General features: G+C 36.9%; 4 protein-coding genes and 1 non-coding gene across 7 annotated transcripts; 2 read left to right on the top strand and 3 right to left on the bottom strand.

Moving 5' to 3' along the window:
- The first annotated feature begins 905 nt into the window (after positions 1–905).
- LOC140963712 (vesicle transport v-SNARE 11-like) lies at positions 906–3,435 on the top strand. The gene is made up of 6 exons (XM_073423090.1): positions 906–987; positions 1,103–1,213; positions 1,814–1,872; positions 1,959–2,147; positions 2,559–2,729; positions 2,988–3,435. The coding sequence occupies exons 2-6, from the start codon at positions 1,120–1,122 to the stop codon at positions 3,138–3,140; spliced, it is 666 nt and encodes a 221-aa protein (XP_073279191.1). The 5' UTR covers positions 906–987; positions 1,103–1,119; the 3' UTR covers positions 3,141–3,435.
- Positions 3,436–4,959: 1,524 nt separating this feature from the next.
- LOC140965049 (transcription factor MYB117-like) lies at positions 4,960–6,690 on the top strand. Its single transcript, XM_073425092.1, has 3 exons — positions 4,960–5,538; positions 5,619–5,987; positions 6,342–6,690. Exons 1-3 carry the CDS (start codon positions 5,184–5,186, stop codon positions 6,530–6,532), a joined length of 915 nt encoding a protein of 304 aa, XP_073281193.1. The 5' UTR covers positions 4,960–5,183; the 3' UTR covers positions 6,533–6,690.
- Positions 6,691–8,091: 1,401 nt separating this feature from the next.
- On the bottom strand, positions 8,092–15,915 carry LOC140963798 (granule-bound starch synthase 2, chloroplastic/amyloplastic). 2 transcript variants are annotated; one of them, XM_073423200.1, is made up of 10 exons: positions 15,770–15,915; positions 15,223–15,674; positions 14,463–14,586; positions 13,886–14,353; positions 13,011–13,075; positions 12,577–12,654; positions 12,402–12,512; positions 10,785–10,829; positions 10,417–10,590; positions 8,092–9,313 (listed from the first exon to the last, which is right to left on the bottom strand). In XM_073423200.1, the coding sequence occupies exons 2-10, from the start codon at positions 15,583–15,585 to the stop codon at positions 8,357–8,359; spliced, it is 2,385 nt and encodes a 794-aa protein (XP_073279301.1). In that variant the 5' UTR covers positions 15,586–15,674; positions 15,770–15,915; the 3' UTR covers positions 8,092–8,356. The 2 variants fall into 2 exon arrangements, with proteins under 2 accessions (XP_073279301.1, XP_073279302.1); XM_073423201.1 differs by having other exon boundaries at positions 15,785–15,893.
- Positions 15,916–17,066: 1,151 nt separating this feature from the next.
- TRNAL-CAG (transfer RNA leucine (anticodon CAG)) lies at positions 17,067–17,146 on the bottom strand. The gene has a single exon. It is a non-coding gene; the product is annotated as a tRNA-Leu (tRNA).
- Positions 17,147–17,370: 224 nt separating this feature from the next.
- Positions 17,371–25,731, bottom strand: LOC140963790 (uncharacterized). Of its 2 annotated transcripts, XM_073423187.1 has the most exons (5): positions 22,262–25,731; positions 21,867–22,120; positions 20,267–20,863; positions 18,771–19,949; positions 18,403–18,555 (listed from the first exon to the last, which is right to left on the bottom strand). In XM_073423187.1, the coding sequence occupies exons 1-5, from the start codon at positions 25,625–25,627 to the stop codon at positions 18,543–18,545; spliced, it is 5,409 nt and encodes a 1,802-aa protein (XP_073279288.1). In that variant the 5' UTR covers positions 25,628–25,731; the 3' UTR covers positions 18,403–18,542. The 2 variants fall into 2 exon arrangements, with proteins under 2 accessions (XP_073279287.1, XP_073279288.1); XM_073423186.1 differs by having other exon boundaries at positions 17,371–19,949.
- Positions 25,732–26,921: the final 1,190 nt, after the last annotated feature.

Raw genomic sequence — 26,921 nt, 5'->3', positions numbered from 1 at the left:
TATATAAGACGCAAAACATGTAATTAATTGTTTGTCATTAACTTGGATGCCACAAAACCTACACTCGATTGCGTTAATAAACCTTGATTAACAGAGCATGCAAATTAAATCTAGCTAATAATCTAAAAACAAAAATGGGAAATCTTTGGATACAAAAGTAAACGATCCATTTTAATTTTGTCATGGTGTGAAGGAGAACGATTTTTCCAATGGCAAGGTTGATGTTAACATCCAAAGCAAGTTTAAATAATTTACAATTTAAATATATTTCTTGTCTCTGCATCCACGTGGAATTCCAATATGTGTGTATATATAGTTTTGATATGTTGTCTGCATATCGCGTCCATCAATGAGATGACTCTCATATATTAAACGTGATTAAGCATATCTAAATTATACATTCAATATATGAGTGTCATCTCATTGATGAATACGACGATGGATATATATTTACAAAGGAAGAGGCAGGAAGTATATTAATGCTTAATGGTGAAAATGGAATCATTGAACGGTCATTTTGATTTGGATTAACAAAAGAAAAGACACGGAAGAGTAACAATGCGAGGCAAAGTGACACCTCTTCTGTTTCTTATGTTGGATTATTTACTTTCATCCCTCAAAGTTATAACCAATTTATAAAGAGATATTTACAACCAAACTAATTTTTTGGACAAATCTATCTACGTAATTATTTCATCCTTTTTTTTGTTATAATTTTGAAAAGAAATTCTATAATCTCAAGGTTGGAATTGGATGGTTCACTGCATTGGGAGAATACGGCGTTACATCAAACCAAATATGAAAAAGGATTTGTGAACAATTTTCAATAAATTAATCAGAAATTTTGGTCAATAGCCGAAAACGCTGTCGTATAGTTCAGATGACAACCAATTTCTGTTTTTCTTTTTCTTTTTCTTTTTCTTTTTTTTTTTAATAACGAAATTACAAAAATCGGATCGACCGCATAGCTTTCCCCAATTCCCCCAGGTTCTTCTTCATCATTTGCCAATTTTTGTTTAGATAATCGAGATCGTAAGCGCATCATTAACAACTACTCAAACATCCGATTGGAACTTTTCATTTCTGCGTTGATTTTCGATAGAATCAGAAAGGTTAACGATGAGCGAGGTTTTCGATGGTTACGAGCGCCAATACTGCGAGCTCTCTGCTAATTTATCGAAGAAGTGCTCCTCCGCCGCCGTACTTGATGGAGGTCTGCTTGAGCCCTAAATTTATCTATTAGTAAACGATGATTTAATGTTTGCTTTCTTTGGTGCCCGTATAGATTTGTTTAATTGCGGAAATATTATGCGATGAAGTGTGATTCGTGATACACGATGACTGCAGTTCGATTTCTAACTTACATTTCTGGAGGAATCAACTTGATTTTTTTTTTTGCCTGTTACCTGGCCGCGCGACGATTATAAATTAAATTGCACATTTTTTAGAATACGATGCAAAGAGATGTTCTTTTCGGATAGATGGTCTTTTAGGCCAGGCCAGATTCTTTGTCTAGGAACTCTGGTATTTTTAGTTTGACTTCGATGCAAACTTTTCATTTCCAGCAAATGAATCCTTGTCTCTACTTGTTCTATCCGATGACATTTCAACATGTGGATGGATGCTTGCTTTAAGTGATGTTTTTTACCACGTGATTCTTGAAGTTTGACTGCGACATAAGCTGAATGACATAGCAGTAGATGATTTTTCTCCCCCATATATGCTTCTTTTTGTTCTGTTTTTACACTAGTTCAAAATGTGATGTATACTCATGCGAGTCTCCCGCTGTTATCAAAATATGATATCTTTGCAGAACAGAGGAAGCAAAAGATTTTGGAAATAAAAACGGGCCTTGATGAGGCTGATTCTTTGGTACACCTTGAATCATTGTCTAAGCTATTTTCTTCCTTCTGTTTTTCTTGGATTTTTTTTCTGAGACTGGATCGACAATGTTTTAGATCCGGAAGATGGATCTTGAGGCCCGTGGTTTGCAACCAAATGTAAAGGCAGTTCTTCTTGCGAAGCTGAGAGAATTTAAATCTGATCTGAACAATTTGAAAAGTGAGGTAAAACGAATTGCTTCAACGAACTTAAACCAGGCTGCTCGAGATGAGTTACTGGAGGCAGGAATGGCTGATACATTGACGGTATGTTCATGCCTTTTAAGGATGCCATTACCCAGTTCTTCTGTTCATTTTCACCTTCTCGGAGTTTTCACCCCTTTTCACACATAATTTGGCTGACTGAATTTTCATATGAACAAGTGCTTACCCCACCTTGGTCACGGACGTGTCTCAATTTCTTTAGGGAACCAACAAATTGTAATTTTTTTCCTGATGTGGCTCTCGGTTTAATGATTTCGTACGCGTTCTCTGCTTTGGCTTTATGGACTAATTTGACATAAACAACACTACTCCCTTCACCAAATTATGTAAATAGAACACGTAGTTCCTTTGAAAAAGAAATACTTTAATTTGTAACAAATCATAAGAGGATCAGGCTCTACTCTTTTGTTTTGCTATATGGATATGTCCACGCTCTCATGGTGATGCTAACAGGCATCAGCAAATCAAAGGGAAAGACTGATGATGTCAACTGAAAGATTGAACAATTCCACCAACAGGATCCGAGACAGCAGAAGGGTCATGCTGGAGACAGAAGAGCTTGGTGTGTCTCTTCTTCAAGATTTACATGGACAGCGGCATGCTCTCTTACATGCTAATGATACGGTATTACCTCTTCATTTGCTAACATTAAGATGCAGTTTTTTGCCGTAATTGTTTGGTGGAAAAATAGTTTATTGTGTCTTGGTTCTTATCTGATTTGCCCTTGTCCTTTTCTCTCTTGAAGAAGGCCTAAATCCCTTTTCCATTTTCTGCACATATTTGTATCTGCCTGAAATATCTAATTCCCAGCTAGTGATGCTGAAGATATGGGGTTTTTAAGTGTTGAATGGATTTAAGTAACATTGACTTTTTCTCGTTCAGATGTATGGCGTGGATGACAATATAAGCAGGAGCAAGAAAATTATGACCAACATATCTAGGAGGATGGACCGAAACAAGTGGGTTATTGGTTCCATAATCGTAGTGCTGGTTATTGCTATTGCTGTGGTTTTATATTTCAAACTTTCCAAGTGAACTGGACCATATTTTTCTTGGAGTCGTGAAGTACATATATGGAGTTTCTTTTTAGTTTATCTTGCCATAATCCAACTACTCAAGAGTTTGGACGCCTTTTCTTGACGTGTTGCTCTTTCATGTCAATGAATTTGTATCTTCGGTGTGATTATACTATGAAACTATTCTACTGTAATTTTTATTGTGTTGTAAATTCTAAATTCAAACTTGGGGCTAAATTATCGCACTTAAGATATGTGGCCTCTTTTGAGCTTTTGATTGACAAAAATTAAATTGGTGTGGCCTTTTTTTTATAGTCTTTTTAGGTTTATAGATAAACAAAATCCCTCGTCTCAATGTCTCGTTTCCTGCTCTGTGCGTGTATATATAATCTATCATAAAAACTTTCCCGTCTTTTCTCCTGCTGTAAAGTGATATAGATGGAACACTTGGAATGGCTAAATGCAAATAGACAACAATACTAGCCTTGTTTAGTTATACAGAGACCAAGTTTGGTTGTTGCATTTGCTGTATGCTAGTAGTGATATCTCTGTTTTAGACCGATCCAAAGCCATTTGATCGAGATCGAGTAGCAGATCCATTTAGAGATCGGAACCCCGTTCCGGGTACACCCATTTTATTTTAGTAGTAACTGCCCCTAAGCCGGTAGGTCTCGTTCAAAAGCCACTTTAGTTGATGTGTCCCGATCAATGTGCTGGGTGATGGGCAATGCAATGCGTTCATGTGGTTCCGTGAGCCGCTGGTTTATCAACTGAGCTCAGTATTTGAATTTATCTATACGGGTTGGCGTGGATGTCTCTTATAATTTGGATTAGCTTCAACATAAATTTGTTGTCTCCATTCATTCCTCAATTATCGTTTAATAGTCTTAAATTAGTTTTCAGTATACCACGATCTCATATTGATTAATGTTATGAAAGAGCCCTTTAAAGCAGCTAGCAACCCCTTATGATCCATAATCCATGATGGAGTAGGGGTTCGTGCGAGCGAGTAATTAAAGCAGCTAGCAACCTCATATGATCCATAGTACACACACATATATATATGGTCTTCTATTTATTAAATAATAATATTTTTGATATATTGTTCACCAATCTTGCTCATCAATATTGAATATATGTTTAATATACTTCATCATTTTCAATAAGTGAATGTTGTCTCAATGGCGAAAACAGAAGTGAGTACGATTGGTGGATAACATAACAGAACTGTCACTAATAATAATATCTCTTTAAAAATAATAATAATAATAATTTAATGAAAAAATTGAGAAGAGATCAGTAATTAAATATGAATTAGTTGAAGTCTAGCAGTAGGTGCCCGTACCAATAGTAAATTCAGTTTGAACATAGCTAAGGGACCGATGTAATGGTTAAATACATGTCGTCACCCTCACCTCTAGCTAGCTTCATATGCCTTGTTGGGGGGAAATATTATTGCAAAGTTTTGTTTTTTTTTTTTTTACGGAAAATAATTTTTTTTGGTTCATTAATTTGTTTAATTTTGAGTTCAGCAGGAAAAAAAAAGATCATATTGCAATTTTGTTCTTTTGCAAGAAAATGGTGAATATTTATTTTTCTATAAAAATTTAAAAATGAGGAAGTATTTGGATGTATATCATGCCTGTCTTCAGTTATATCATGAAAAAGAAAAGGAAAAAACCTTATAATATTTATTTGTATGCAGATCATTAAAATTTTATAATAAGTTATTAATTAATACATTGAGATATATCTCATTTATCAAAATAAATAATAGAATTTTCTTCATGCATGACCAGTGAAGGGAAACAATGCGTAGAAGACTGCACCCATTTTTGGTGCATTATTATCCTACAACTGCATTTATGGAGGGGGAGAGAACAAGTCAAAGTAGGAGTCATCCCTACTGGCCAGTCGGTGAAACCCACCAGGCCCTCCCTGGATCACTAACTCCTCCCAATCTCTGTGATGCAAATTAATTCGACACCGTAATTTTATAAAACTCCAATTTGCATGTGATCTCTCAAATCATTGCAACTTCATTTTCTTGTATACAGACTCCATGCAGCAGCACCAGCAAACTGGTGGCGTATCCGCCGTCGTCTCGAACGAATGCCATAGGGAGTTAAATACTGCGGGAAGATGCTGCTTTGTTATGAGGAATGGATGCTTTGAACTCTCCGATGAAAACCCAGAAGCAGATCATGTGCTCAGAAGTGCAACAACTTGCACAAATTTCATTCGTGATCGAGGAAACCCTAGCGAAAATTATAGAAAGAAACCCAAAACTGGGAAGCCAAAAGTATGTTCTAGAGGGCACTGGAAAACTTCAGAAGACGCCAAGCTGAGAGAACTTGTTGCCATGCATGGTCCTCAGAACTGGAACCACATAGCCGAGAAACTACAAGGCAGATCAGGTAATTAAAAATTATCTGAGTATAAACTGCACGCTAACTTATATTAATCTTTAGCCTGATTAATGGTTGGTAATTTGTAGGTAAAAGCTGTAGATTAAGATGGTATAATCAGCTCAACCCAAAGATTAACAGAGGAGCTTTCAGTGAAGAAGAAGAGGAGGCACTAATGGCGGCTCAAAGAGAATATGGAAACAAATGGGCCCTGATTTCCAAGCTTTTTCAAGGCAGAACAGATAACGCGGTGAAGAATCACTGGCATGTTGTAACGGCTCGGAAATATAGAGAGTTTTCAAAATCTAGCATGAAAAGAAAACGGAGTACGCCGTTTGCACTATTGATGGATGAATACTCAAAATCTAGAGTTAGCTTCGTTTCCAGAAAGCATATCGATCCCGGAGTACAGATATTGGAGTCAAGTCATGCCATTCGTCCGCTTTCCAGGTTTCCTGGTAAGGGTTTCACATACCAGCATCAGATGAAACGATCGATGTACTATACAGCATTCACATTGTTAAGAGAAAAAATACAGGATAGATGGGGCGTGCCATTATATTCTTCTTTCACTATCCCCACTAAAACCTTAGATAGCACCCCAGCAGGTCATTTCATGTCGATTTGCATCAATGTATAGTTGATCTGGATTAAGTACCCATTTTCACTCCTCGCTCCATACTGATCTCCGCCTTGATAGATTATATTTTTGCTGCCTAGCTTTCATGCAGTAACGTATGTAGATATAGAAAACATGTGTATGGATCGAAATATTTTACCGACGAAATGAATGTTTTGCTCACGACTGGCAGGCTGGGAGGAAAGGCGATGGCCACAGCTCGGAGAAAAGATACAGAACGATATTTCTGTTTCATCATCTAAAATATATTTTGCTCAGCCGTCACTGCAGGTTTCAGATGAGTACCAGGAAACATGCCGTTTTCAGAACAGTATTACGGCGACGCCTCTCTTTATAGATTTTCTTGGAGTTGGAACCTCGTGATTACCCTATCAAACTTCCAATTTTACCCAGGAAACATGCTTGCTAAATGATAATTATTTTAATTACAGTTAATCAATTGTATTTAAAGAGAGAGAGTACGCACTAGTTTAATTGATACATATCTTTTGCACATTTGTTATTTTTTTTATTTTGGACATCTATTTTCTCAGCTGATCTTTGTATCTTTCTAATAAGTTTTCTAACTTTCAGTCATTTATTTGTAATTTTAGTGATTTTTTTCTACGCCAACAATGATTTATTTCATATCGTGAGAAAAAAATAACAATTAAAATCAAATACATTAGATTAAGATTAAATTTTAACTACATACAATTGGTTGAATATTTATATAAAAAAAATTAAGAGGGAGACTAGGCCAATATATATTATACCTCATCCACGAGAAACTGTTAAGTTGAAAAGTATAAGAGAACAAACTGCTCTTGAAAGAAATTTCGACGAACTTAACCAAACTCAATAAAAGACAAACCTGCATAACTCAATCCAACATTTTTCTCAAAGAATTACTCCATCACATCATATATAATTTACCTTCTATATATGACACATTCACAATAACATATATCCTATAGTACAATCTAACTAGGTTCGATTTGGATTTAGTTTAAAACTAAACTTCTCATACCACAACCTAAATATATATTTTACAAAAAATACGTTTCAGATTCTTAAAAATGGAAGAGATTGAATTTGACTTTCTTGGATGAGAAAAACACGTGGGCTGGATTCCATGGTGAACCGGCACTTCATGGTTCGTCACTACTTGGAACTGTAACACATGAGCTTAATGACTCATAAAACTTTGGGTTCGATATATATAAAAATATGCATTTATTCAAAAGTTGAAATAAATTCAACATGTACATTTAAAAATCATTTCATCTTTCAAATCAATCCATGAACTTAGTATACAACTATATCAATCGATCCTCATTAGATCGCGTTGATAGACAATCATTCTTTTTTCCTTTCATTCATTTCATGCTTATATTGGTCAATATCATTTATATTATAGAGCATATATCTACCAAGGTAGCATTGTGAGACAACTCTCATCGTAGTCAAAAACACTTCCATAATTCAACTCTAAACTTCATTTTAACATCTGTCATTCCCTTTTCCAAATCTATGGATTATTCAACTCTCAATGACACATTGTACCGCAAAAAATTTAAACAATATTATTTTTATAGAACATGTGATGTCACGATGTGTGGAAGCCACGTCTTATAAATTCGAATTAATCCTCACTGAATATCCCAAGCTCGTGCATATTTGCTCCATCTTCGAGCCGAGATTTTAGCAGAAAAAAGCTGTAAACTTGGTGATAAAACAGTAGATTTGTCAGGAGACCGAGGAACTCAAGCATTTCCCTGTGTTATTTTTACGCATTTTATTTTATTTGCATGAAAACATCAATATCCCAATTTTGCGATATCCATTTGTACGTAGAGACGGAAGTATAGGGAAAAAGAGGCTGTTGAAGGATTGCATGATGCTGCTAATCGAATAGATATTACATCAATGAGTGAACTAAGTATGGGGAAATACCGTTTATTCATCAGTGATCTCAGTGTAAATATCACTTAGGTTCAGGAAACTCGTCCAGAGTAACAACAGATGAAAAATAAAAGAGAATTTACATAAATGAAACTTCTTTCTGCTATATCCATGACGCTGACCTTTCAAAATAATTACATTGCTCTCACTATTCAAGATCAACTGATAATGTAAAAGAAGTTACCAACCGAGGCGCAGAAAATTGATTTGGAAACGAAGAGCTACCTGTTCATGGCCACAACTTCACCATTGATATTTTGCTGCTAGGCACACTTCCTCGTAATTTTGAGCAGCTTTATCCCAACTTAGATCCTGCGTCATGCCACGTTTCTGGAGCCCCTCCCAACTTGTTTTATACTGACGATATGTCAATAAACAGTTTCCCAATGCATTTATCAGTTCATTAGCCTCAGCTCTAGAAAACGTCCAGCCAAGCCCAGATTCCTCATACGGGTTAAATTGCTTAACTGTATCTCTTAATCCACCCACGTCATGCACGACTGGAATTGTTCCATAACGCATCGCATAAAGCTGATTCAGCCCACAAGGCTCGAATCTTGACGGCATAAGGAGTATATCTGCACCGGCAGTTATTCGATGAGCAGTTTTCACAGAGAAACCAACCCACCCTCGAACTCTGTCATTGTACTGTCCCTCGAACTGCCTGAGAAGCTGTTCAAGGTCGGGCCTGCCCGAACCCAACATAACCAGCTGCACATCCTGGCCCATCATCCAAGGAACTGCATCAGCTATCAGATCAACACCTTTTTGTTGATCCAGTCTCCCAATGAAACCAATTAATGGAACATCGCCACGGATGGGCAACCCAAGCTCCTTTTGCAATGCTGTCTTGCACTGAGCTTTGCCTGTTTTGAGGGTCTCAATCGAGTAGTTGACATAGTTGTTATATTTCAGGTGAATATCTAATTCAGGGCTCCACTCTTTTGTGTCAATTCCATTTACAATTCCACGTAGTTTCCAATCATTCTCGTTTATGATCCCGTTGAGACCCCAGCCACCTTCAGAAGTTTTTATCTCCCAAGAATATCCATGACTCACTGTAACTACACGGTCAGCCGTCTTTAGACCTGCAGCGAAGATGTTGAAGTGTTCTCCACCTACTGGATCATATAACTTAAAAAGGTCCACGTAGTGAGGTGGAAGATCCACAAAGGAAAAATCATCCACGGGGCCGCGACCCTGGTTGGTCAATAGATGTACATTTGGAGAAAAAAGATGTAAAATGTTGGGTAATATTTTCCAATAAAAAATTCATAACTATTGAAAAACCGAAACGGCATCATAAAAATACTAGAGAAGCACCGAGTAGAATGCCATCTTGATAGTTGGAAAGCATGGCTAACAAAATCAGAACAAAATAACACTAAACCCTTTGAATGGAAGCTAAATGTGAGTCCTCTCTAACTTGGCTTCAAATCTTAACAGCCACTACGGTAGAGGCAAGTAACGTGCTACTGTCAATGCACATTTGTTCTTCTGCAGAGCTACCAATTTGAAATTGGTTTTCAGACGTGTAAATCCATTCCCTTCAAAAAAATGCAAAGTTCTCTCCGATAGTTAAAGGTAACTCCACCAGTCAAAATTTTCAGGATCATATATGATAACACTTGGGATTAAATTTTTCCGATTGGTGATCGATATTTCAGCATCTAAAGTAGAACTCTTAAGGAGGATTTGCGATCCTTGTCTATTTTTGTATGTAGAAAAAACTGGATCAAGACAGAGTCTTGACCGGCCAAAGGCAAAATCAAGCATGACGTTACAACAATCACTCTTCTAAAAAGCGGCGCCTAGGCGGTAGACAATCAGTCACCGCCTCGATTTTTAGAAAATTGGTGGCTCTAGGCGATGCTGGAAAAATCGGCCACCTAGGCGGGTAACAAAAATCGGCCACCTAGGCGGGTAATTTATGTATATTTTGTTGAAATATATGCACATTAACAAGTGTGGTTGAAAAAACGATAATGAAAATTTTGAAAAAATTTATGCATATTTTGACTAATTTTTTATATTATAATTTTTTTATTTTTATAATTAATTAATATATTTAAAAAAAAAACTGCCTAGGTGGCCGCCGTCTACCACCTAGCGCTTTTTAATAGCTTGACAACAATACAGTACTTCTGTCTTCTAGATCCTAATAAGCAATTCCTCAAGATTATCTATCAGTTTCACCAATGAATGTAGATTGTTTGCATGGGTATTTTCCCATAAATTCAACGTAAACACATATTTTAGATTCTGTCAAAGTCACAATAAGGATAAATGTACTAGGAACAAACCTGATGAGCTATGTTGTGAATCACGAGGACAGATCTTGTATATCGCATTAACCCATGGTCCCGGTAATATGCCTTAAGGTAGACTGGTAACAAGGCAGTGTGCCAATCATTTGCGATGAAAACCAAATTTCCATCTCCATAGCAGACCCCACCACATGGAACATTCCAAGGAACCTGCAACCACCATGTTTTCCAAATTTATGGCATTTAGCCACCTGAAGTAAACTTATACCGAAAAATGAGGATGTCCACGCCCCGCATTTTCATTTTCGCTTTTAATTAATTGGACCAGTCAGGTTTTATTTTTAAGCATATTTGTCCAAGTAGCATCCTAATCCACTCTTAATTTGAATATTATCCAATGCTACCTCAACAGCAGCTTTGCAAAACAAGACCATGCGCTTCAGAATATCCTGCAAAGATAAGCAAAAATAATATCAATATACCGGAAACCTGAAACTGTCGAAAGAAGTGATTCTGTATCTATAATGTAGATAAATTGAGATCAAACAACAGAATGCAAAATTTCCAAGATGTGCAGGGTGTTTCATTGTTCTGTAAAATTTGTAAATCTACCTTTTCTGTCGCATTTTTTATTCATCTTTAATATTTTTGTTTGAACTTCAAACAGTGGCACAATTGTATAAAAAAGGTTTCTGTAGGCTGTTCAAGATCATTGAAAAGACATAAATCTAATAGAAAAGAAAGTAATATACACTTGTCAAAACAATAAAATTCAAAGTAGTATTGTTTAGCATATAAAGTAGAGTCCAAGCCTTATTTCGAACACAGTTGGGAAAAACTACATAAGGATGACTGATTAAGTAAAATGATGGAGATAAGAAATATTTCAATTTGAAATGCTCAAGTAAAGTGAATATTACAAATGAACTGAACAAGATTAAGTCATATAAACTCCTGAATAGGTCAAATATTTATTGTTCGCCGTTCTTTTAATCCACGAAATAAACTCATATTATACTGCATATTTAAAATATTTTATTGATGAATAATTTTATTACACCAAAGTTTCAAGAGCGTAAAACTTCTGAGTTGTTTCTCCAACTTGTATTGCAAGTTGAGACACATGGGCGGAACCAAGATCTTGTTTAATGTAGCCAATAACGTAGTATAATTAATAAAGCAAAAAAAAGTCATCAGTTAATCGACAACCATAAATAATGTGTCTTAAGGCTCGGACACAAGCTACACACGACCAGAAGCACCTGTTAATTGACAGGAAAACGCCGGAAAAATGACGAAGAAAAGCGCGTACAACACCCTCAATCAAAACAAAATCTGACAGAAAATATAAACTCTAAAGGCAAAAAATAAGCATAAAGTCATTCCCGATCGCAAAATGGGCACAAAATTTAAAAACAATTGAATGACCGACAACAATGATGGAAAAAACGAACCTAAAATTTGGTGAAATTATGAATTTTTTCGAGAATATGAAAGATGGAACAATAATTAATATGAGTTGGAATGGTTGTTAATCAAAGCGTATGTTGTCCTTGACTTGTGAGAAGAAAGCAGTGTAAAAAAGGTTATAGTGTGTCAATCTGGGTAGTAGATAAAAAATTAAAATTTTGATCCTAAATTTTGGGTAAAAATTATAAAAGAAAAATAAAACTTTTTTTTTTGGGTTCGATGTGGGCAGTAAGGCCTGTAATAATAAGTAAAATTTAAAAATTTGGGTCAAAAAATTATAATATATTTTTGGTGTATTTTTGGGCCAGTGTGGGCAGGGCCCATGCTAGCTGTGCCCATGTTGAGATATATTGAAGCAAACTTCAAGCAATATCAACTTGTTTGGATAAATATCGATTTGATCAAACATTTTACTCCTTCAAAATCTAAGGCAACTAATAAAGACGTAAAAACCTGTATTGAACCCCTTGATTTATTTACAAGAATGTCCGTAAAACACATCGAGAGATATACTGCATATATGACAGATATCACAGACAAAATTATCTTACCACACGATTTCCTTCATATATATTATTCTCTCTATGGCGAAATGGTGGACTGTCAATAAAAACAAAATCTACACCATCAATGTAGGCATGGAAGTAAGCCACCTCAAAATCCTGCAAAAATGTCAAATAATATTACACATACTGTCGAAAAATAAATTAAATAATTATTGCCAACCTGGCCATCTACTTGATATCTCTTTCTAACTCCCGAATCCTGAGCTTCAGCATAATGACTGTATCGAGGTACAATGACCTGTTGCTCAAAAAAAAAAAGAGTTAGTAGAAGCCATCAGTCTGAGACCCTTGTCGCTTCACTTAAGAAAATGTTAGAGACATGACATTTAAGAACTATATGTTCATGAAACCACGTGTTTTAGCCTTCAGATGAATAAACTTTACCTGCAAAGACAAAAAAGGTTCGTCAAATTATCTCACTGATACAAGTGAAGCTTAGAAATTTCAAAAATCACAGTTGCATATAAGAAAACCATAAACTGACAGTGTAGTTCATAATTAGATTTTTTATGATATGGGCTGTCCATGCTTTGTATACTTGCAGAACAGTTGTAGCACTCACTTTTCTGTGAATAAAAGTTAATCAAAATTTACCATGACTCTATGTCCACGCCTAGCCAAAGCCTTAGGCAAAGCCCCTGCAACATCTCCAAGCCCACCTAAGGATCATCATTACTCATGATTAGTCTCAAGCCACATCAAATGCGCCATTAGGTGGCCATATTCACATAAATAAGAATGTCTGAAACCAATTATTAGAGGTGTAGATGACTCAGAGCCTATTTATAGGGAATACATAGGAGAGAAAGCAGTAAGACGAAGTAACTCCAGTTTGTCAATCAAACATGATGGAAGCTTCCTTGCTATTTTTTATCTTTTTGTCAGTTGCAAGATTTTATGCTCATAAATCAGGTATTCCACCAATGACTAGTTGGTCCAGTGGTACAACTCTCCCATTTTCTGGAGGGTTTAAAGTTACGAAATCCATATGTAATTCACTTTTCTTGTGTTCCAAAAAAAATCAGGTTTTCTTCCTTCATAAATTTCATTCTTTACACAATTGAGTTTTTAATGTAATCTACTTCTCTTAGTCCACATATTCAGCTCATTCCTCAAAAAATTATTAGATAACAGGAAACAAGCATCAAATGCAAATTAAAATTTTCTGCTATATTTAGCATATATTACAGTGCCTAAATTTGGTTACTCTGTACAAGTTTTCACTACCTACCTTACTTTTTCTACGGTCATTGACTCATTCGTACTATCTTATGTAACTTTTGTTGACATCGTGGTAGTTGAATGAACACCAATTAACTTTTTATTAACCATAATAATATAATACAAAAATTATAACTCGCATTAAGCAATTATCAGATTGTAATAATTTATCAGATTGTAATAATATCATCTAACTTGTAGAAAGTAAAGACTGAAAAGCCTTTTTCCCTGTCAACAATCAGGAGTACCTGTTTTAATCCATGGAGTACATTCTGTAGCAACCAACATTATGTTCATCACATTTGCCCCAGCCAATGGAGGGGGTTTCACAGGTTCATTAGAGGGATCTTGAACACCAACATTCTCATCCTCCGGACTTGATTCCTTTAAACCTTTATGTTTTGTATATTTCATGCTTGATGGTATATCAGTTAGAATTGCTGTCTTAGAAGCAGTATCCATCGGCGATTTATTGGAATCTACTTTTGTGGAATGCTTTGGACCAGATAAGATTGTTTCTGCTGTGTTTTTCAACTGTTTGTACCAATCATTGTTTGAGGAAGATTCGGAACTGGGAATGACAGCAGATTTCCACGGAACATAGGGCAATTCCATAGATTGAACGGCCCCAGAACCACTGCTTTCCAAGTTTTTCTTAGGATTTGCATCAAAGGAAATATCATCGCAGGGTAGGCCTTTTTCAGGCTCCTTTGCTTCTGCAAGAGCCATATTAACAAGGAAAAGAAACAAGATGAGTATTTAACTATGAGTGCAATTTCCAAGCAAACTATCTTTTATACTGCTGGTCTTCAATAACATCATTACCTTCAATAGCAGCAGTATCAAGACCAGAAACCGTAACATCATTCTCCATATAAGGTGGTTCACTGCCCTGTTGATCAACTATACTATCTTTTATCGATAAGATCAATTTCTTTCTTTCAGCAATCTGCGTTGTGGAGTCAAGAAATGCCATTCAACAATTGTTGTTGCAGAGTCAATAGAGAAATACCATTCAACTATTGTTGTTTTGACCAAATATTTAATCATTATTCGAGTTCATCCAATCAAATACCAACATGCTTTTACAAAGAACGTCAAACCATGGATTGAGTTCTTCTACATCAATAATCAAGCGGCAGAAAACACAACAGACAATAATTATAAGGAAAATCACATACTTGGCAAGTTAATTCAGAAAGCTGCCGCGATTGGAGTAGAAAAGGAATAGGAGGTCTATGTCCCTCTGGCAGCTTCTTGCTTACTACTCTAAGTAAATATAAAAAACTTAAAGTGGAAGGGAAATGAAAAATAATGGGAAAAGCTACAGTCTTTCTGCTTCCATTTTCATCGTTTTTTAAATAATGCTAATCTTATGGCCCCATCCAAATTTTAGAAAGGTCTCGCTCAATTCTACTTGCATCCACCCCAAGTAAAAGCATAGCAAAAAATCAGCGAGGACTTCAAGAACCAAACGTCCAAGGACAAGCAAATATATTAACTTTAGAATGAGAACAAAATATATATATACATATATAACCTCCTTTTAACATAAAACGTGACAAAAGATCCATAATGCAAGAACCTGTGCTAAAAGATCTTTCTGCATTGCAAGAACCTTCTTGCTCTTTTCAATTGTAGCCTGCAACGCATCCTCCGGATCATCCACACTCCCACCTCCACCAGTCCCCTCCTGCGTCGCTTTCACGCGCTTCGGAACCCACCTTCTTCGTCTGCCGCTGTGGCCACAGCATGGAGATAATTTGCTAAAATAATCATCTATCGAATTTTGTGAAAGCCCAGTCGACTTGCAATCAACTAAACCTCCGATTTCCACGAACTTTCTTGGCCTGTATGCCAGCATAGGAATCATCAATGGATGATGATTCACAGAATGGATAACTGCAGAGCTGTCAACACCAGCCGGGAATGATCCCATCAACGCCATTCAACTGCTCGACGATTTGCCACTGGGACAAAAGCAACAGGCTCCAGGATTTCTACAAAATCAGTGATCCAGTATGAAATGAATCATGCCTAGGAAGGAAAATCGGGAGTAAAGAAACAAATCACCGTAACATAGAAGTTATGTGTGATTCACTAGGTAAATGTAATTGAAGTGAATGGAAAACCGAAATGGAGAGGACTTCAATGGCGGGTTCTGAGGTGTGGGCCAGTTGGGGTTCTGAAGTGAGAGGTGGAGATCGTGTAGGATTTGAGATGGCAAAGATCGCCAGCTCCAGAATCTGCTTGATATTATTTATCTGATCACAAGGGAGGGGAGATCCCGTTGTACCCAAAGGCCTATACATTTTATTTTCTTCAACTGAAATCCTTTTTTTTAATTGATCCTATTTTTTTACTAGAAAAATTGCAACTTTGATTTGACATGTATCAAACCAATTCCTCAAATTTTAAGGTAGTCTTTATAACTTACTACTAAAAAAAATTATTATGTTTTAATAAAATTACATATACTATTTGATAGGTAATTTTATTATTTATATTATATATTTTAAAAGAATAGATACGAATTTGTATTTTTTGGATGTAATAAATCAAATATACTTGCAATAATAATTAAAAAATAATCAACTTTTTAGTCGGTGCCCACTTTTTATTTCGAACCCCAATGCGAATGGAAAGCATGTGTAAATTACGAAAAGTTACGGGAATTTTATATTATTTATGAGCTGATCGATCGTAAGGTCGTTGATTTGACATGGATAAAATTTTTGTGGCGAGTAAGAGATAGCGTCGTACAAAATATTAATGGACTGGCCCGACAACATTCTACTTGGCAAAAGCCCATTTTCAGATACATATTTGCCCGACATGACCCATTTATAAATCAAGGGCATTTTGGGCCTCCTTCTTTGGTCTTCCAGTTGTTGTAGTTTATGCACACCAGCTTTGTTGCCGTAGTAACCAGGGGGCACGCACAGGCATTTTCTGCAGCACTTTTGGCAGAAGACACATGCAGGGCTTGTGGTATTGGGTCCTCCCACAATGCTCGAGACTCCTGTGGTCAGATTGGAATCGGTTGCATTTCTATAATATCAATCCGTCGTTCATTTCTATAAATGTAAATATATACATAATCGAAACCCCCAAAATATTAATTAGCTAAACTACAGAGACATATATATATAGGTATATATCTGAAGAGAGAAGGTTTGTAAGTAACCTGTGTGTGTAGGAACAGACTTCCGATTACCAGCACCGTGTTCTTGAACATGAGAAACCAAGAATATATCTTCTTCTGGAGTCCATGGTCCTTTCTTCATCCCCACTTTTTCACAGCAAGGTGGCCTGCCCATTTCCCCTTGTTTCTCCTTTTGAAAAAGATGAGGAAATGGTTTAATGAGCTAATGAGATATATATATATAAGAAATTGCCATTCTAATAAAAAGAGATTTTTTTTTTACTTGTCAAGAGTGGGATTTGAACCCACGCCCTTTCGGACCAGTACCTGAAACTGGCGCCTTAGACCGCTCGGCCATCTTGACTTGTGATACGTGAGATTGTTCACTTATAATTTACCCAATACAAGAACAAAATGAAATTTATCATCTGAATCATCAAACATTATTGGCAAACCACTTAGGTTGGTAAATGAGGATCACACGGCTACAGTTTATCTCCCACTAGACGATTTAATTAAACTAAAACAGGCTTATCCTCGAAAATTAATGCTACATTTAGTGGTAGAATTTAGTAGAAAGCGACATACTTCATGGAAAATCAAGTTTCACCAAGACATGGAATTAGAGTCAACACAAACTATGGATAACAAAAGAACGAAAATAGCAAATTTTCATTGATTATATATATTAATTAGCTCACATTAGCACGTACGAGTATGTTCATCACGATCCGCAAAAGCAACAATGGTACTAGAATACACTAATTGTCTTTCATCTGAGTAGAAAATAAGGATCAACTTCGGCCCAAGAGGAATCATTTATCCTCCATTTTTCGGGTAACTGATAATTAATTTCACCCAAATATTTCTCATGGGATTCGATAAGTACAGAATAAAGGTTGGAGATTAAAGGGTTTCCAAGGAAGGGGTCAAGAGCTTCTCCCAGTGCAGAGATTTCAGATACCGTGGACATGCTATTCAGAGGTTCACCTTTTAAAATGCAGTTAGACAAAGCATAGACTGCAAGCAAATTCGCATAGACTGGTAAAAAGGTCTCTTTGTAGTTGCCAATACCACCGATCCAATCAATACGTCCCCGTTTTCCTACGTTCTGTGTAAATTCTATCAACTGCAGGAAGAATCTGCTTCTCCATTTATGCAAGAGATCCCAGGCTCCATTCTTGTTCCAAGAATTACCTTCTTGAGGCTTTGTAATCGGAATATCTTCTAGCTGCAAGCAACAAATCTGGGAAATTAGCATCTTTTCTTCATGATGATTATCAATCTCCTTGTCAAAAACATGTCTGACAAGGTCATCTCCTGATGCAACATAATTTGCATTGTTCGCAATGCTCATTATCCAGCAGCAAAGATAATCTGGATAACCGAGCCAGTGACCAAAGACTGTTGAAAGATGCTTGAAGCAAGATTCAATCACTTTCTCAACTTGGCTGGAAGATATACTTGATGGCCCGTTGCTCGCTTTTACTGATGAAAGACATTTCTGAACATCTAAAGCAAGTTTCTTTCTAAGCCCAACATCTTCATCTTCAAGAAGCTTAATGCATGTCAGCCATAGATCCAGTATCTTATGCGCATACATTCTGATAGCTTCTGCTGGTTCAAAATGAGGACCTAGATTCTCATCACAGGTTTGGCAGCCAAAAATCAAAGAACCAGATGCCTCAGCATGAAACAGCAAACCAGAAGCTATCATTGATTCGGCAGCTGCCTTTCTCATATTTACAGGCTCTGATGCATCACTGTGTCGTTCTATTAGATCCACAAAATACATTATGGAGTTATAAAAGTCAGAGAATTGTTCTCGTCGATAAGTTTTGCTTAAGTGGTTAGTTTTTTTCGTCTCAAACTCAGAAGTTAGAAAGCTAATGCAAAAGCTAGAAATCCGCTTTATGCACATTCCCATACAACAAATAAGTGTTCGACGAGTCTTCGAATGCCTCGTGATCTTAAACATAGAAACCAACCTTTCCCAGAACTGAAAAATTGAGATGCGGTCCATGCGGCAAATATATCTTGGCTCCATGCATTCTTGGTTGTCATCTTGCAACTCCAGCAGGTTCCAAGTGTATAGGGTTTTTAGAATATAGTGCATGCATTTATGATGTTTCTCTGAAACCAGAAGCTTCAAGAGGGTATCTTGCAGCTTGATATTAGTCAAACAAATCATTATAGCCTCACAAGACGACTGATGCCCACCCTTACCCGATGGTTCTCTTGACTTTAGGAATGAATGGAGCCACTTTAATGTAGCAATTCGCACTTCATATGAAGCATCTGACATTGAGTGAATCAACCTATCCTCAAATCTCGTGAGGGCAACCTCTATTTCTGTTACTCTTGATGAGGTAGAAGCAGGAGAGGAAATTCTTTGAATCATAAGGTCATTGTCAACTACTTCTTCAGATGTATGAAAAACACAATTGAAATAGGAAGTTGCAGCTTGCTTCCGAAGTTCTTGAATAGTTGGATCGAAATAAACATGGCCACTAGCAGTTTCTGAATCTAAGCATTCTGAAGATAACTCCCAGAGGAGATTCCAAATGAGAATGGCACTTTTGCTCCCTTTGCATGTTCTTGCAACACTGAGCATGTTATCAAGTATATTTAATAAGCACCCGTTCAGGGTGGGGCATGGACACCATCGTGGTCTTGCAATCCAAGAGCATGTGGCTAAAACTTTAAACAATTCATGGAGAATTGCATCCTTTTTAGAGGGATCAGATAGGTTTCTACAATTGCTATCAACAAGAGAGTTAAGCTGTAATAGCACTCCATGGATTGAATTGAAATCAGGCTTCATGGTGTGGCAGTGTAACTCAGAGGCAATATTGAGCAATACAACTTTCAGCTTCTCATTGGACACTAGACCTGTCAAAGCTCTTGATGCAAGCAAACGAATCCGGAAATTGCTTTGGACTGAGCACCTCCGGATGAATGGCATGAAAGGAAAAGGGTCCAAAGCATCTCCATTCTCACTCATGATAGGTGAAGGTTTAAGTCGTGACAAAAGTATCAGCATTGGACACAAGCTTGGATGCACATCATTTTTCAGGTTGAATTCTAACTGTTTAGATGATCCATCCACCAGCAAATCAGTAGCCATTTGCAGTTCATTAAATAAAAAAGAGTGCAATGCAGGGTACCTTGAAAAGTAGAGGAAAAAGATATGAGTCGAAGAATCTGTCATATTTTTTCCAAAAAAAAAGTTGTGTTCTCATATAATCTAATTTCTTTATGTCTGTGTGGGATTAAATCGTGAATTTCAAGCTATATTTCTATGGCGACGAACTTTTCTCATGAGACACTAAAGTTAATGAGGCAGGTGACTTTGAAAAACAGAAAAAAACCATATGAGATGAGGTAGGAGGTCCAGATTAAAAAATGAAAGTATCATGTATCAAATGCGGATTTCATTCTTAATGATAGAAAAAACAAATGAAATATGGTCGATATATCATACCTATGAAAAAATTCTAACCCAGTTAGAGCTCGCCTAGCGGATTCTCTCTTCTGAACATTAAGAAATCCAATCATGCGACGTACCAAGGCAGTATATGCGAGACAGGCACTGTTACGAACCTCCCAATATGGTGAAGAGAAAGACTGTATTGACAGTATCAATGCCTCGGCAAAAAATCCTGATGTGTCAGTCGCAAGGTTGGCATCATTAAAAGCGGCCCTGAGAACATTGAAAGCATGCACCGTAGGAACAACACCTTCATCTCGAATCTTTGACATTTCTTTGCCACCATTCATCTTGGGAAGTTGAAGGCTCCCAGTTTCTGGGCTTGACTTCGATGAGAACCCACTGCCAGACTCACCATTGGAGCTGTTTACTCCAGGAAGTTCAGTTAAGGACTTCTGAACTAAATCTATTAGCCAACGGAGTGCCCTAGGCAGTAGTTTCTTTGGCGTTCCCTCAGGCTCGGCAAGAAAAAATGCAATAAATGCTGCAGGTATGCCTGCACTTCTTCTTAACAGGTCATCCACAGTTTGTCCCTTGGAAACGGTTCTTTCCATCAGCTGATCCATCCAAGACTCTGTTAATTTACAAAGTCTGTACATAGAGCAGCAGTATTAGCACATGTACTCAGACTAAAACCCTCAACTCTTGGTGCTCGATATCCCAACTCCTGACCAAGATGAGGAAGCTAATGAAAACAAAAAAATGTCTCAAAATATAGAATGTCAAGAACAGTTCATCAAAGCCGATATCACCATGAAAATCTTTCACCTTGTATTGTTTGTTTGTTTTTCCATTTTGGGGTTATGGACTAACAGTGTTCTAAAAAACGGTAGACGGTAGACAGACGGCTACCTACTGCCTAGCGCTTGGTTGCCTAGACGGTTCTTTAAATTATTTTTTATTTTATTTTTATTTTTGGATATTAAATTATTGTATGATATAAGTGGGGAGAACATGACTGATAAAAAATAAAATGATTTTTTTTAAAAAATTTGGGATATGAAATCATTGTGTAAATGAAGCCAATATCATCATCGTGATCCTCATCTTCTTCGAATACAAAATCTCAATCATGAAGTTTTTTTATTCTAGATCGCAGACGAAAATGAAGATGATGTGTTTTAAGCAAGCTAACAAATCGTATTTCTTGTTGTACTTTGGTTCACGGCCTATAAAAAATTACCATTAATTTTTAAATTGGATTTTTAATTTAAATTAGAAGACAAAAAACTTCAAAAAAATAAAATAAAAGCCCTAACCGCCTAGGATCGCCTAGCCTTTTTTCCAGGCGATCGGCCGCCACCTAAGCCGATTTTTAGAACGGTGTGATTGAATAAATGTCACAATCATCACCCGATTAACCATAAATGAGTAGGAGCCACAAGTATCAAGTTTTTCAACCCTTCGCAGCTTCAAGAATATTTTCAACAGAACAAATAATAAGAAAATGATCAGTAGATAGGATACTAGATTACCAAAAAATATATAAACTTCAACCACTCAACAATTCAGCTATTTAACCAACCGTATATTACTGATTTTAGCTAAATGCGTGACATTCAGCTCCAGTTAAATGGATCATTTCATCAAGTACCTCGAGTCATTTGAACAGAGCAAACGATTGCACAGTGCAGTGAACCCGGCCCTTGTTTTATCAATTGCACCATTATGCTTCATTTTGAGAAGGACCTCTAAGAAATGGTTTCCAATTGTCTCAAGTTGTTTAACATCAAGTATTGCACCAGACGCTGCAATGGACTCACCGTCAATATAACCAGTTGCGTTTCTGATTTCATCTGACGTAGGTAAAGGAACTTTTCTAACTACAGTTCCCAAAAGAAGGCTCACCTGGAAAACAAGACAAAATAATGAGTTCTCAGCCGGCTCATATATTTCACAGACTAATTGCACATCTACAAGGTGCAAAATACCATTGTAAAAGTCACACATAAAGTATACATCAATGAGATTTACAATGGTAATGTTTACCTCTTTCATTGCAAGCCAGCAACCAACCATAACAATCTGTTCCGACGAATTGCCTTCCTGGAAAGATTTTGCAGTTTTAACCTCAGACTCTATCTTGATGCCAGATGAATCAGTTTCATCCTGACTATCCAGAAGAAAAGTGTCATCATCCACCATATCTTCCACATCATCGGGTAAGCACAAAGCGTCAGCTGAGACAACCCAAAGGGCCAACGATGTTATTCGCATCACCAACTCCAAAAGCCTTTCTAGTGCATATTTTGTTTCAGCTATGCCATGCATAACCATAATAGAATTCCAATCCAGTTCCTCAAATGTGTACCGGAGGGTGAGCAATATACCATGAACAAAACTATTTCTACATGCTTCTGAGAGATTCTCTTCAGCATCCTCCACGGCAACAAGCAGCCAATCAATCAGTGATACTACATAAGTTAACACAGGAGTGTTGGATGTGCAATTCTGAGAGGTCCCATTCGAAAGCTCAGGTTTTGGACAATGTGAGACAATATTACATGATGGTCTCAATATCCACCCGAGCTCCAAAACATACTTCCGAAAAAGAAGTCGAAAAATCAGAGCTCCAGCATCACTTTCTCGGACACGCGGGCTACAAACTAACTTTTTAGCCCACGTAATTACCTCCTGGACGACATCTGGACTGCAAATTCCAGGCAGTGGACTTGGAAAAAAGAGAAGGATATGAAAAGAATTCAACCGCAGCTGATCCCAACTATCAATAACAGATCCAACAAGCAGCGACGTTGAAGTAGGTAAAGTAAAACCCTTACTGTAAGGATACAGATCGGTTTCAGAACAAACAACTTCCTGATTTCCTAGTGAAGTAGGCAACACAGGCCAAACACTTAGCATTATCAATATGAGCTCCATAGCCATTATCTTTCTCTCATATGGAGCAGAAGGATAGCATGAAAAAAACAAGAAACAACTCAACCACTTCATAAAATTAAAAAGATTATTGGCCCTGTGTTCTATTATTTTTTCAGCTTCAGTATATAAACAAACTCCATTGGCGTCTGCAGAAACAATAGGCTTCCATGTTCCTTGCTTAAGTTGCCTTTCTAATGAAGTCCGTACACGGGAAAAAAACTTTCTGAACATGCTGTTCCACTTCATTTGGAAAGCAGTTGAACAGCATCTCATGTTTAGGGGAACTGCTCTTCTCATTAGGCTGAGTTCCAATGAAGAAGGCAGACTGGCAGACTTTGGATTTAAGAATAGAGTTTCGGCTGCATCCATGCGAAGTGACTCGTCTATGTGGGTCAAAGCTAAAACGAACCACATAACAGGGATTTTAACCTCAATGCCTTTGATAGCAATTACACATTGAAAATCGCTATTATTCATATCCAGCACCGCTCTTTCAGGGTAGAGTGGTGAACCCTCACACCAATCAACGTCTCCTTCCATCAATGCAAGCACCCGGGAAACCTTGAGCAATGAAACCAAAACAGTGACTTGCTGTTCAAATCCTAGAGAAATATCTGCACAAGTGATTTCAGAAGCAAATAAAGGGATGTCACCTCCGTTACCAATACCAATTAACCCAAGCATTGAAAAGACACTGTCCACATCCTGGTCAAGTAGAACTGGCAGCGCATAAGTGTTCAAGTTCGAACGAAGCTTTGCATTACCCGAAACAAGCCCGTGAAGAAATGGTAGTAAACAGGTACCTCTATATTTTACATATCCACCCTCAACACCAAAAGTACTCCAAAACTCGTCTCTCAAGCACTCAAGGAAACACTTGAGGAATGTTGTAGCAGCACAGCACACATCATCATCAATGTATGCATCGGTGGTTTCAAACAGTAAGTTTGGATTAATGTCTAGAATAGTTTGAGCTCCTAACCTTCGAGTAAGGGCCGCTAAAGGAACATATCTTCCCTTGCAACGAGGTCCCAGACCAAGGAGATCAGAAGCAATCTTCTTCAGGAACAACTTGATGTTCTCGCTACCCTCTACCCATTTCAGGCAAGACTGGACATCTAAGTAGAGATCAAAGATAAGATGAGCCTGTTTAACAGTTTGACTCAAAGAGTCTTCCAGGTTACACCAGACAATCTTTAATATCCTTGCCCCCATTTCCTCTGGCATTGGCTCGTAATTATCTATGACACCACTGGCATCACTTTGCAGTAATGTCTTTATCTGTTGCAAGCATATTTGCATCACTGTTAATGCATGAAAATTAGAGTGGCTATCGACTGGATTTTCTGCGTAGTCACATAATTCTGGCAAAATTTCATCATACAGTATGGTCTTCACCGAATATCCATCATCGCAAAAGGCTGACCCTCCATTCAAATCAGCATTTGACACAAGGAAATGAGTGTCAAGAACAGTTCTTGAAACTGTAGTAAGTATTCCCCTGATCAAGCAAAGTCTACTGAGAGATGAAAACTGAGAAATCTCACGAATTAAATCATCCTCAAATGGGATTTTCCGGACCACATCAGAAAGTTCAATCTTACAATTCAGAATATTATTTTGATGAAAAATAGCTCTCGTGATAAATAGACCAAGTTCATCAGAACTTAAACACACCTGCAGGGCTGCACACAAACTCACGCCAGCTGACACAAAGCAATCCCTCGAAAAATCCCGTGACTTCAGAATGGTCAAAATAGTCACAAAAGCCATCTCCAGAAAACCGAGATTGACCAAACTTGACCCATTTGATCCATCGATTATCGTCTCAAACTTCGCTGGGAACCGTTGAAGCATGTAGTACATACACGAAAGTGCCTCCTGGCACTGTTCCATAACGAGTGGAGAAGGTCTTGACCATTCAGTCATCTCTGAAACAACGCTGTTCAACCCCAAAACTACATCCAACCCCACAGATACCGCACACTGTTCCACCACCTCAACCAAATACCCCAATTTCGGAGTGCTCATCATCGATAAGGCAACCCGTGAAACACAAAACCTTTTCCCAAATCCTGCATCATCCCTGCGACAATACTGCCCACAAAGCTGCCGAAAACAAGCCTCAATCAAAGACTGAAACTTTTTACATTTCGTCAAAGCAGAAGCCAACGTCCTATGCAAAGGCAACGAATTTTCGAGAAAAAGGATTTCCATATACAGCTTCACCGCACAAGAAACAATATTTTCTTCAGAAGTGGGGTCTGAAAGTAACTTCAAGAATCCAGATACCACGTTTTTCACATGTTCGAGCTGCGCATAGGTGGAGTTGAGTGAGATCAGGTGTTTCAGTTCTACGAAGAAAGGAGAGTTGGGTGACGTTTGATTCAATGCCTGAATGAAATGTGGTGGGAACACAACAGCGCTGTAAGTGTAACGGTGACGGTGCTGCAAGGCCCTCCACTTAGCAGACATAGTTCACGGCGGTAAGAACCCGGCGGCAAATTTCCAGCGAACTGCAAATATTTGGGGTCCAGATGCTCTGCACAGCAGAGGACAATACGTTTTTCCTTTTGCGTTTTGCTTCAGCTTGGGCTTGGAAAAATACGGGCCCAAATTATATTAGTATTAATAAAACTAAGAAATCATACATTAGTTACTAACTTGACATAAAAAAAAATTAAAACTAAACAAAATATTTAATTAAACTATTAACTATTAAAGTATTAACTTTTTAAATTAATTATATATATTAAATTCTTGTTATATGAAATAATATATATAGTTTATTTCTGTTAAGTCAAATTAATGACTTTNTTTTTTTTTTTTTTTTGCTTAACATTTTTGCACACAAAAAAATTTCTAAATATCAAATTTAAGCAATTAATGTATGATATTAGGGCCGCTCTTCTAAAGAGCTACATTTGATAAAATATATTTTTATGATCTTCGTGATATTATGTTATTGCAAAAGATTGTTACACTGTGACATACCAGATTATAACTCTTATTTTAACATCAAATTTGCAAAATACAAAGAACAAATGAATATTTTGTCACACAAAAGATAATGTACAAAACTAATAGGATCACAAACATTAACCATAAATCACGATTTCATTTATTTGAAAAATGCATAAAACCTGTAAAAAAAGATATGATCATCTGCTATTTTTCTTAACTGAGAACTCACTTAAACAAATTAATATTTCAGGTAGCTACACAATAAAGAAAAATAACTACAAAAGTTGTTAAAGCAAAGCAACTATTTTTTTTAAAAAAACAACTTTGCAATGTTCTTGAAGGTATTACTGTACACTCCTACCTATATTTTAGCACTTTCTAGTACTCTTGTTCTTGTTAAAATAATGATTCCTAACTCCAAATCTAATTTTCCCACCATATTCAACCCGATATTTCAAAACTCATCCAGGCTATCGAATTTCATATCAATCTTAGGCTTAAATTCAATATTGAACTATAATCCATCAAGAATCTCGGTTAATCAATAAGATTTTCGTCTTCATACACGAACAACATTACAAAAGAAATCTTGGTTGAGTTGAGACTGCTACATATACGAACAAATCCAATTAACATATGCATGCAAAATGGTGTGAACGAATTTCAAACATTTTATACAAAAAATGAGAAATTGAAAATAGAAAATTTAATTTTGTTGCAAGTTAAATATTTGAACTTTTAATGTTGAATCCACGACGTCAATGTATATGAACTGTACAAAAATGTGGTGTCGTGTATTTATAAT

This window comes from Primulina huaijiensis, chromosome 18, assembly GCF_012295235.1.
Source record: "Primulina huaijiensis isolate GDHJ02 chromosome 18, ASM1229523v2, whole genome shotgun sequence".
Taxonomy (NCBI): Eukaryota; Viridiplantae; Streptophyta; class Magnoliopsida; order Lamiales; family Gesneriaceae; genus Primulina; species Primulina huaijiensis.
This window is presented reverse-complemented; position numbering and strand designations above follow the sequence as displayed.

What these genes read in the sequence shown, in the direction of transcription:
- LOC140963712 (XM_073423090.1), top strand. Translation starts at nt 1,120, where the DNA reads ATGAGCGAGGTTTTCGATGGTTACGAGCGCCAATACTGCGAGCTCTCT. An exon ending in CGCCGCCGTACTTGATGGAG is followed by an intron (nt 1,214 to 1,813) that starts GTCTGCTTGAGC and finishes ATATCTTTGCAG; the next exon opens with AACAGAGGAAGCAAAAGATT. An exon ending in TCTTACATGCTAATGATACG is followed by an intron (nt 2,730 to 2,987) that starts GTATTACCTCTT and finishes TTTCTCGTTCAG; the next exon opens with ATGTATGGCGTGGATGACAA.
- LOC140963790 (XM_073423186.1), bottom strand. Translation starts at nt 25,627, where the DNA reads ATGTCTGCTAAGTGGAGGGCCTTGCAGCACCGTCACCGTTACACTTAC. An exon ending in CTCTGTTCAAATGACTCGAG is followed by an intron (nt 20,864 to 21,866) that starts GTACTTGATGAA and finishes CTCTATGTACAG; the next exon opens with ACTTTGTAAATTAACAGAGT. An exon ending in GGGTTAGAATTTTTTCATAG is followed by an intron (nt 19,950 to 20,266) that starts GTATGATATATC and finishes CTACTTTTCAAG; the next exon opens with GTACCCTGCATTGCACTCTT.
- LOC140963798 (XM_073423200.1), bottom strand. Translation starts at nt 15,585, where the DNA reads ATGGCGTTGATGGGATCATTCCCGGCTGGTGTTGACAGCTCTGCAGTT. An exon ending in AGAAAGATCTTTTAGCACAG is followed by an intron (nt 14,587 to 15,222) that starts GTTCTTGCATTA and finishes TCCACAACGCAG; the next exon opens with ATTGCTGAAAGAAAGAAATT. An exon ending in TGATACTGCTGCTATTGAAG is followed by an intron (nt 14,354 to 14,462) that starts GTAATGATGTTA and finishes TGGCTCTTGCAG; the next exon opens with AAGCAAAGGAGCCTGAAAAA.
- LOC140965049 (XM_073425092.1), top strand. Translation starts at nt 5,184, where the DNA reads ATGCAGCAGCACCAGCAAACTGGTGGCGTATCCGCCGTCGTCTCGAAC. An exon ending in GAAACTACAAGGCAGATCAG is followed by an intron (nt 5,539 to 5,618) that starts GTAATTAAAAAT and finishes GGTAATTTGTAG; the next exon opens with GTAAAAGCTGTAGATTAAGA. An exon ending in TCCGCTTTCCAGGTTTCCTG is followed by an intron (nt 5,988 to 6,341) that starts GTAAGGGTTTCA and finishes CACGACTGGCAG; the next exon opens with GCTGGGAGGAAAGGCGATGG.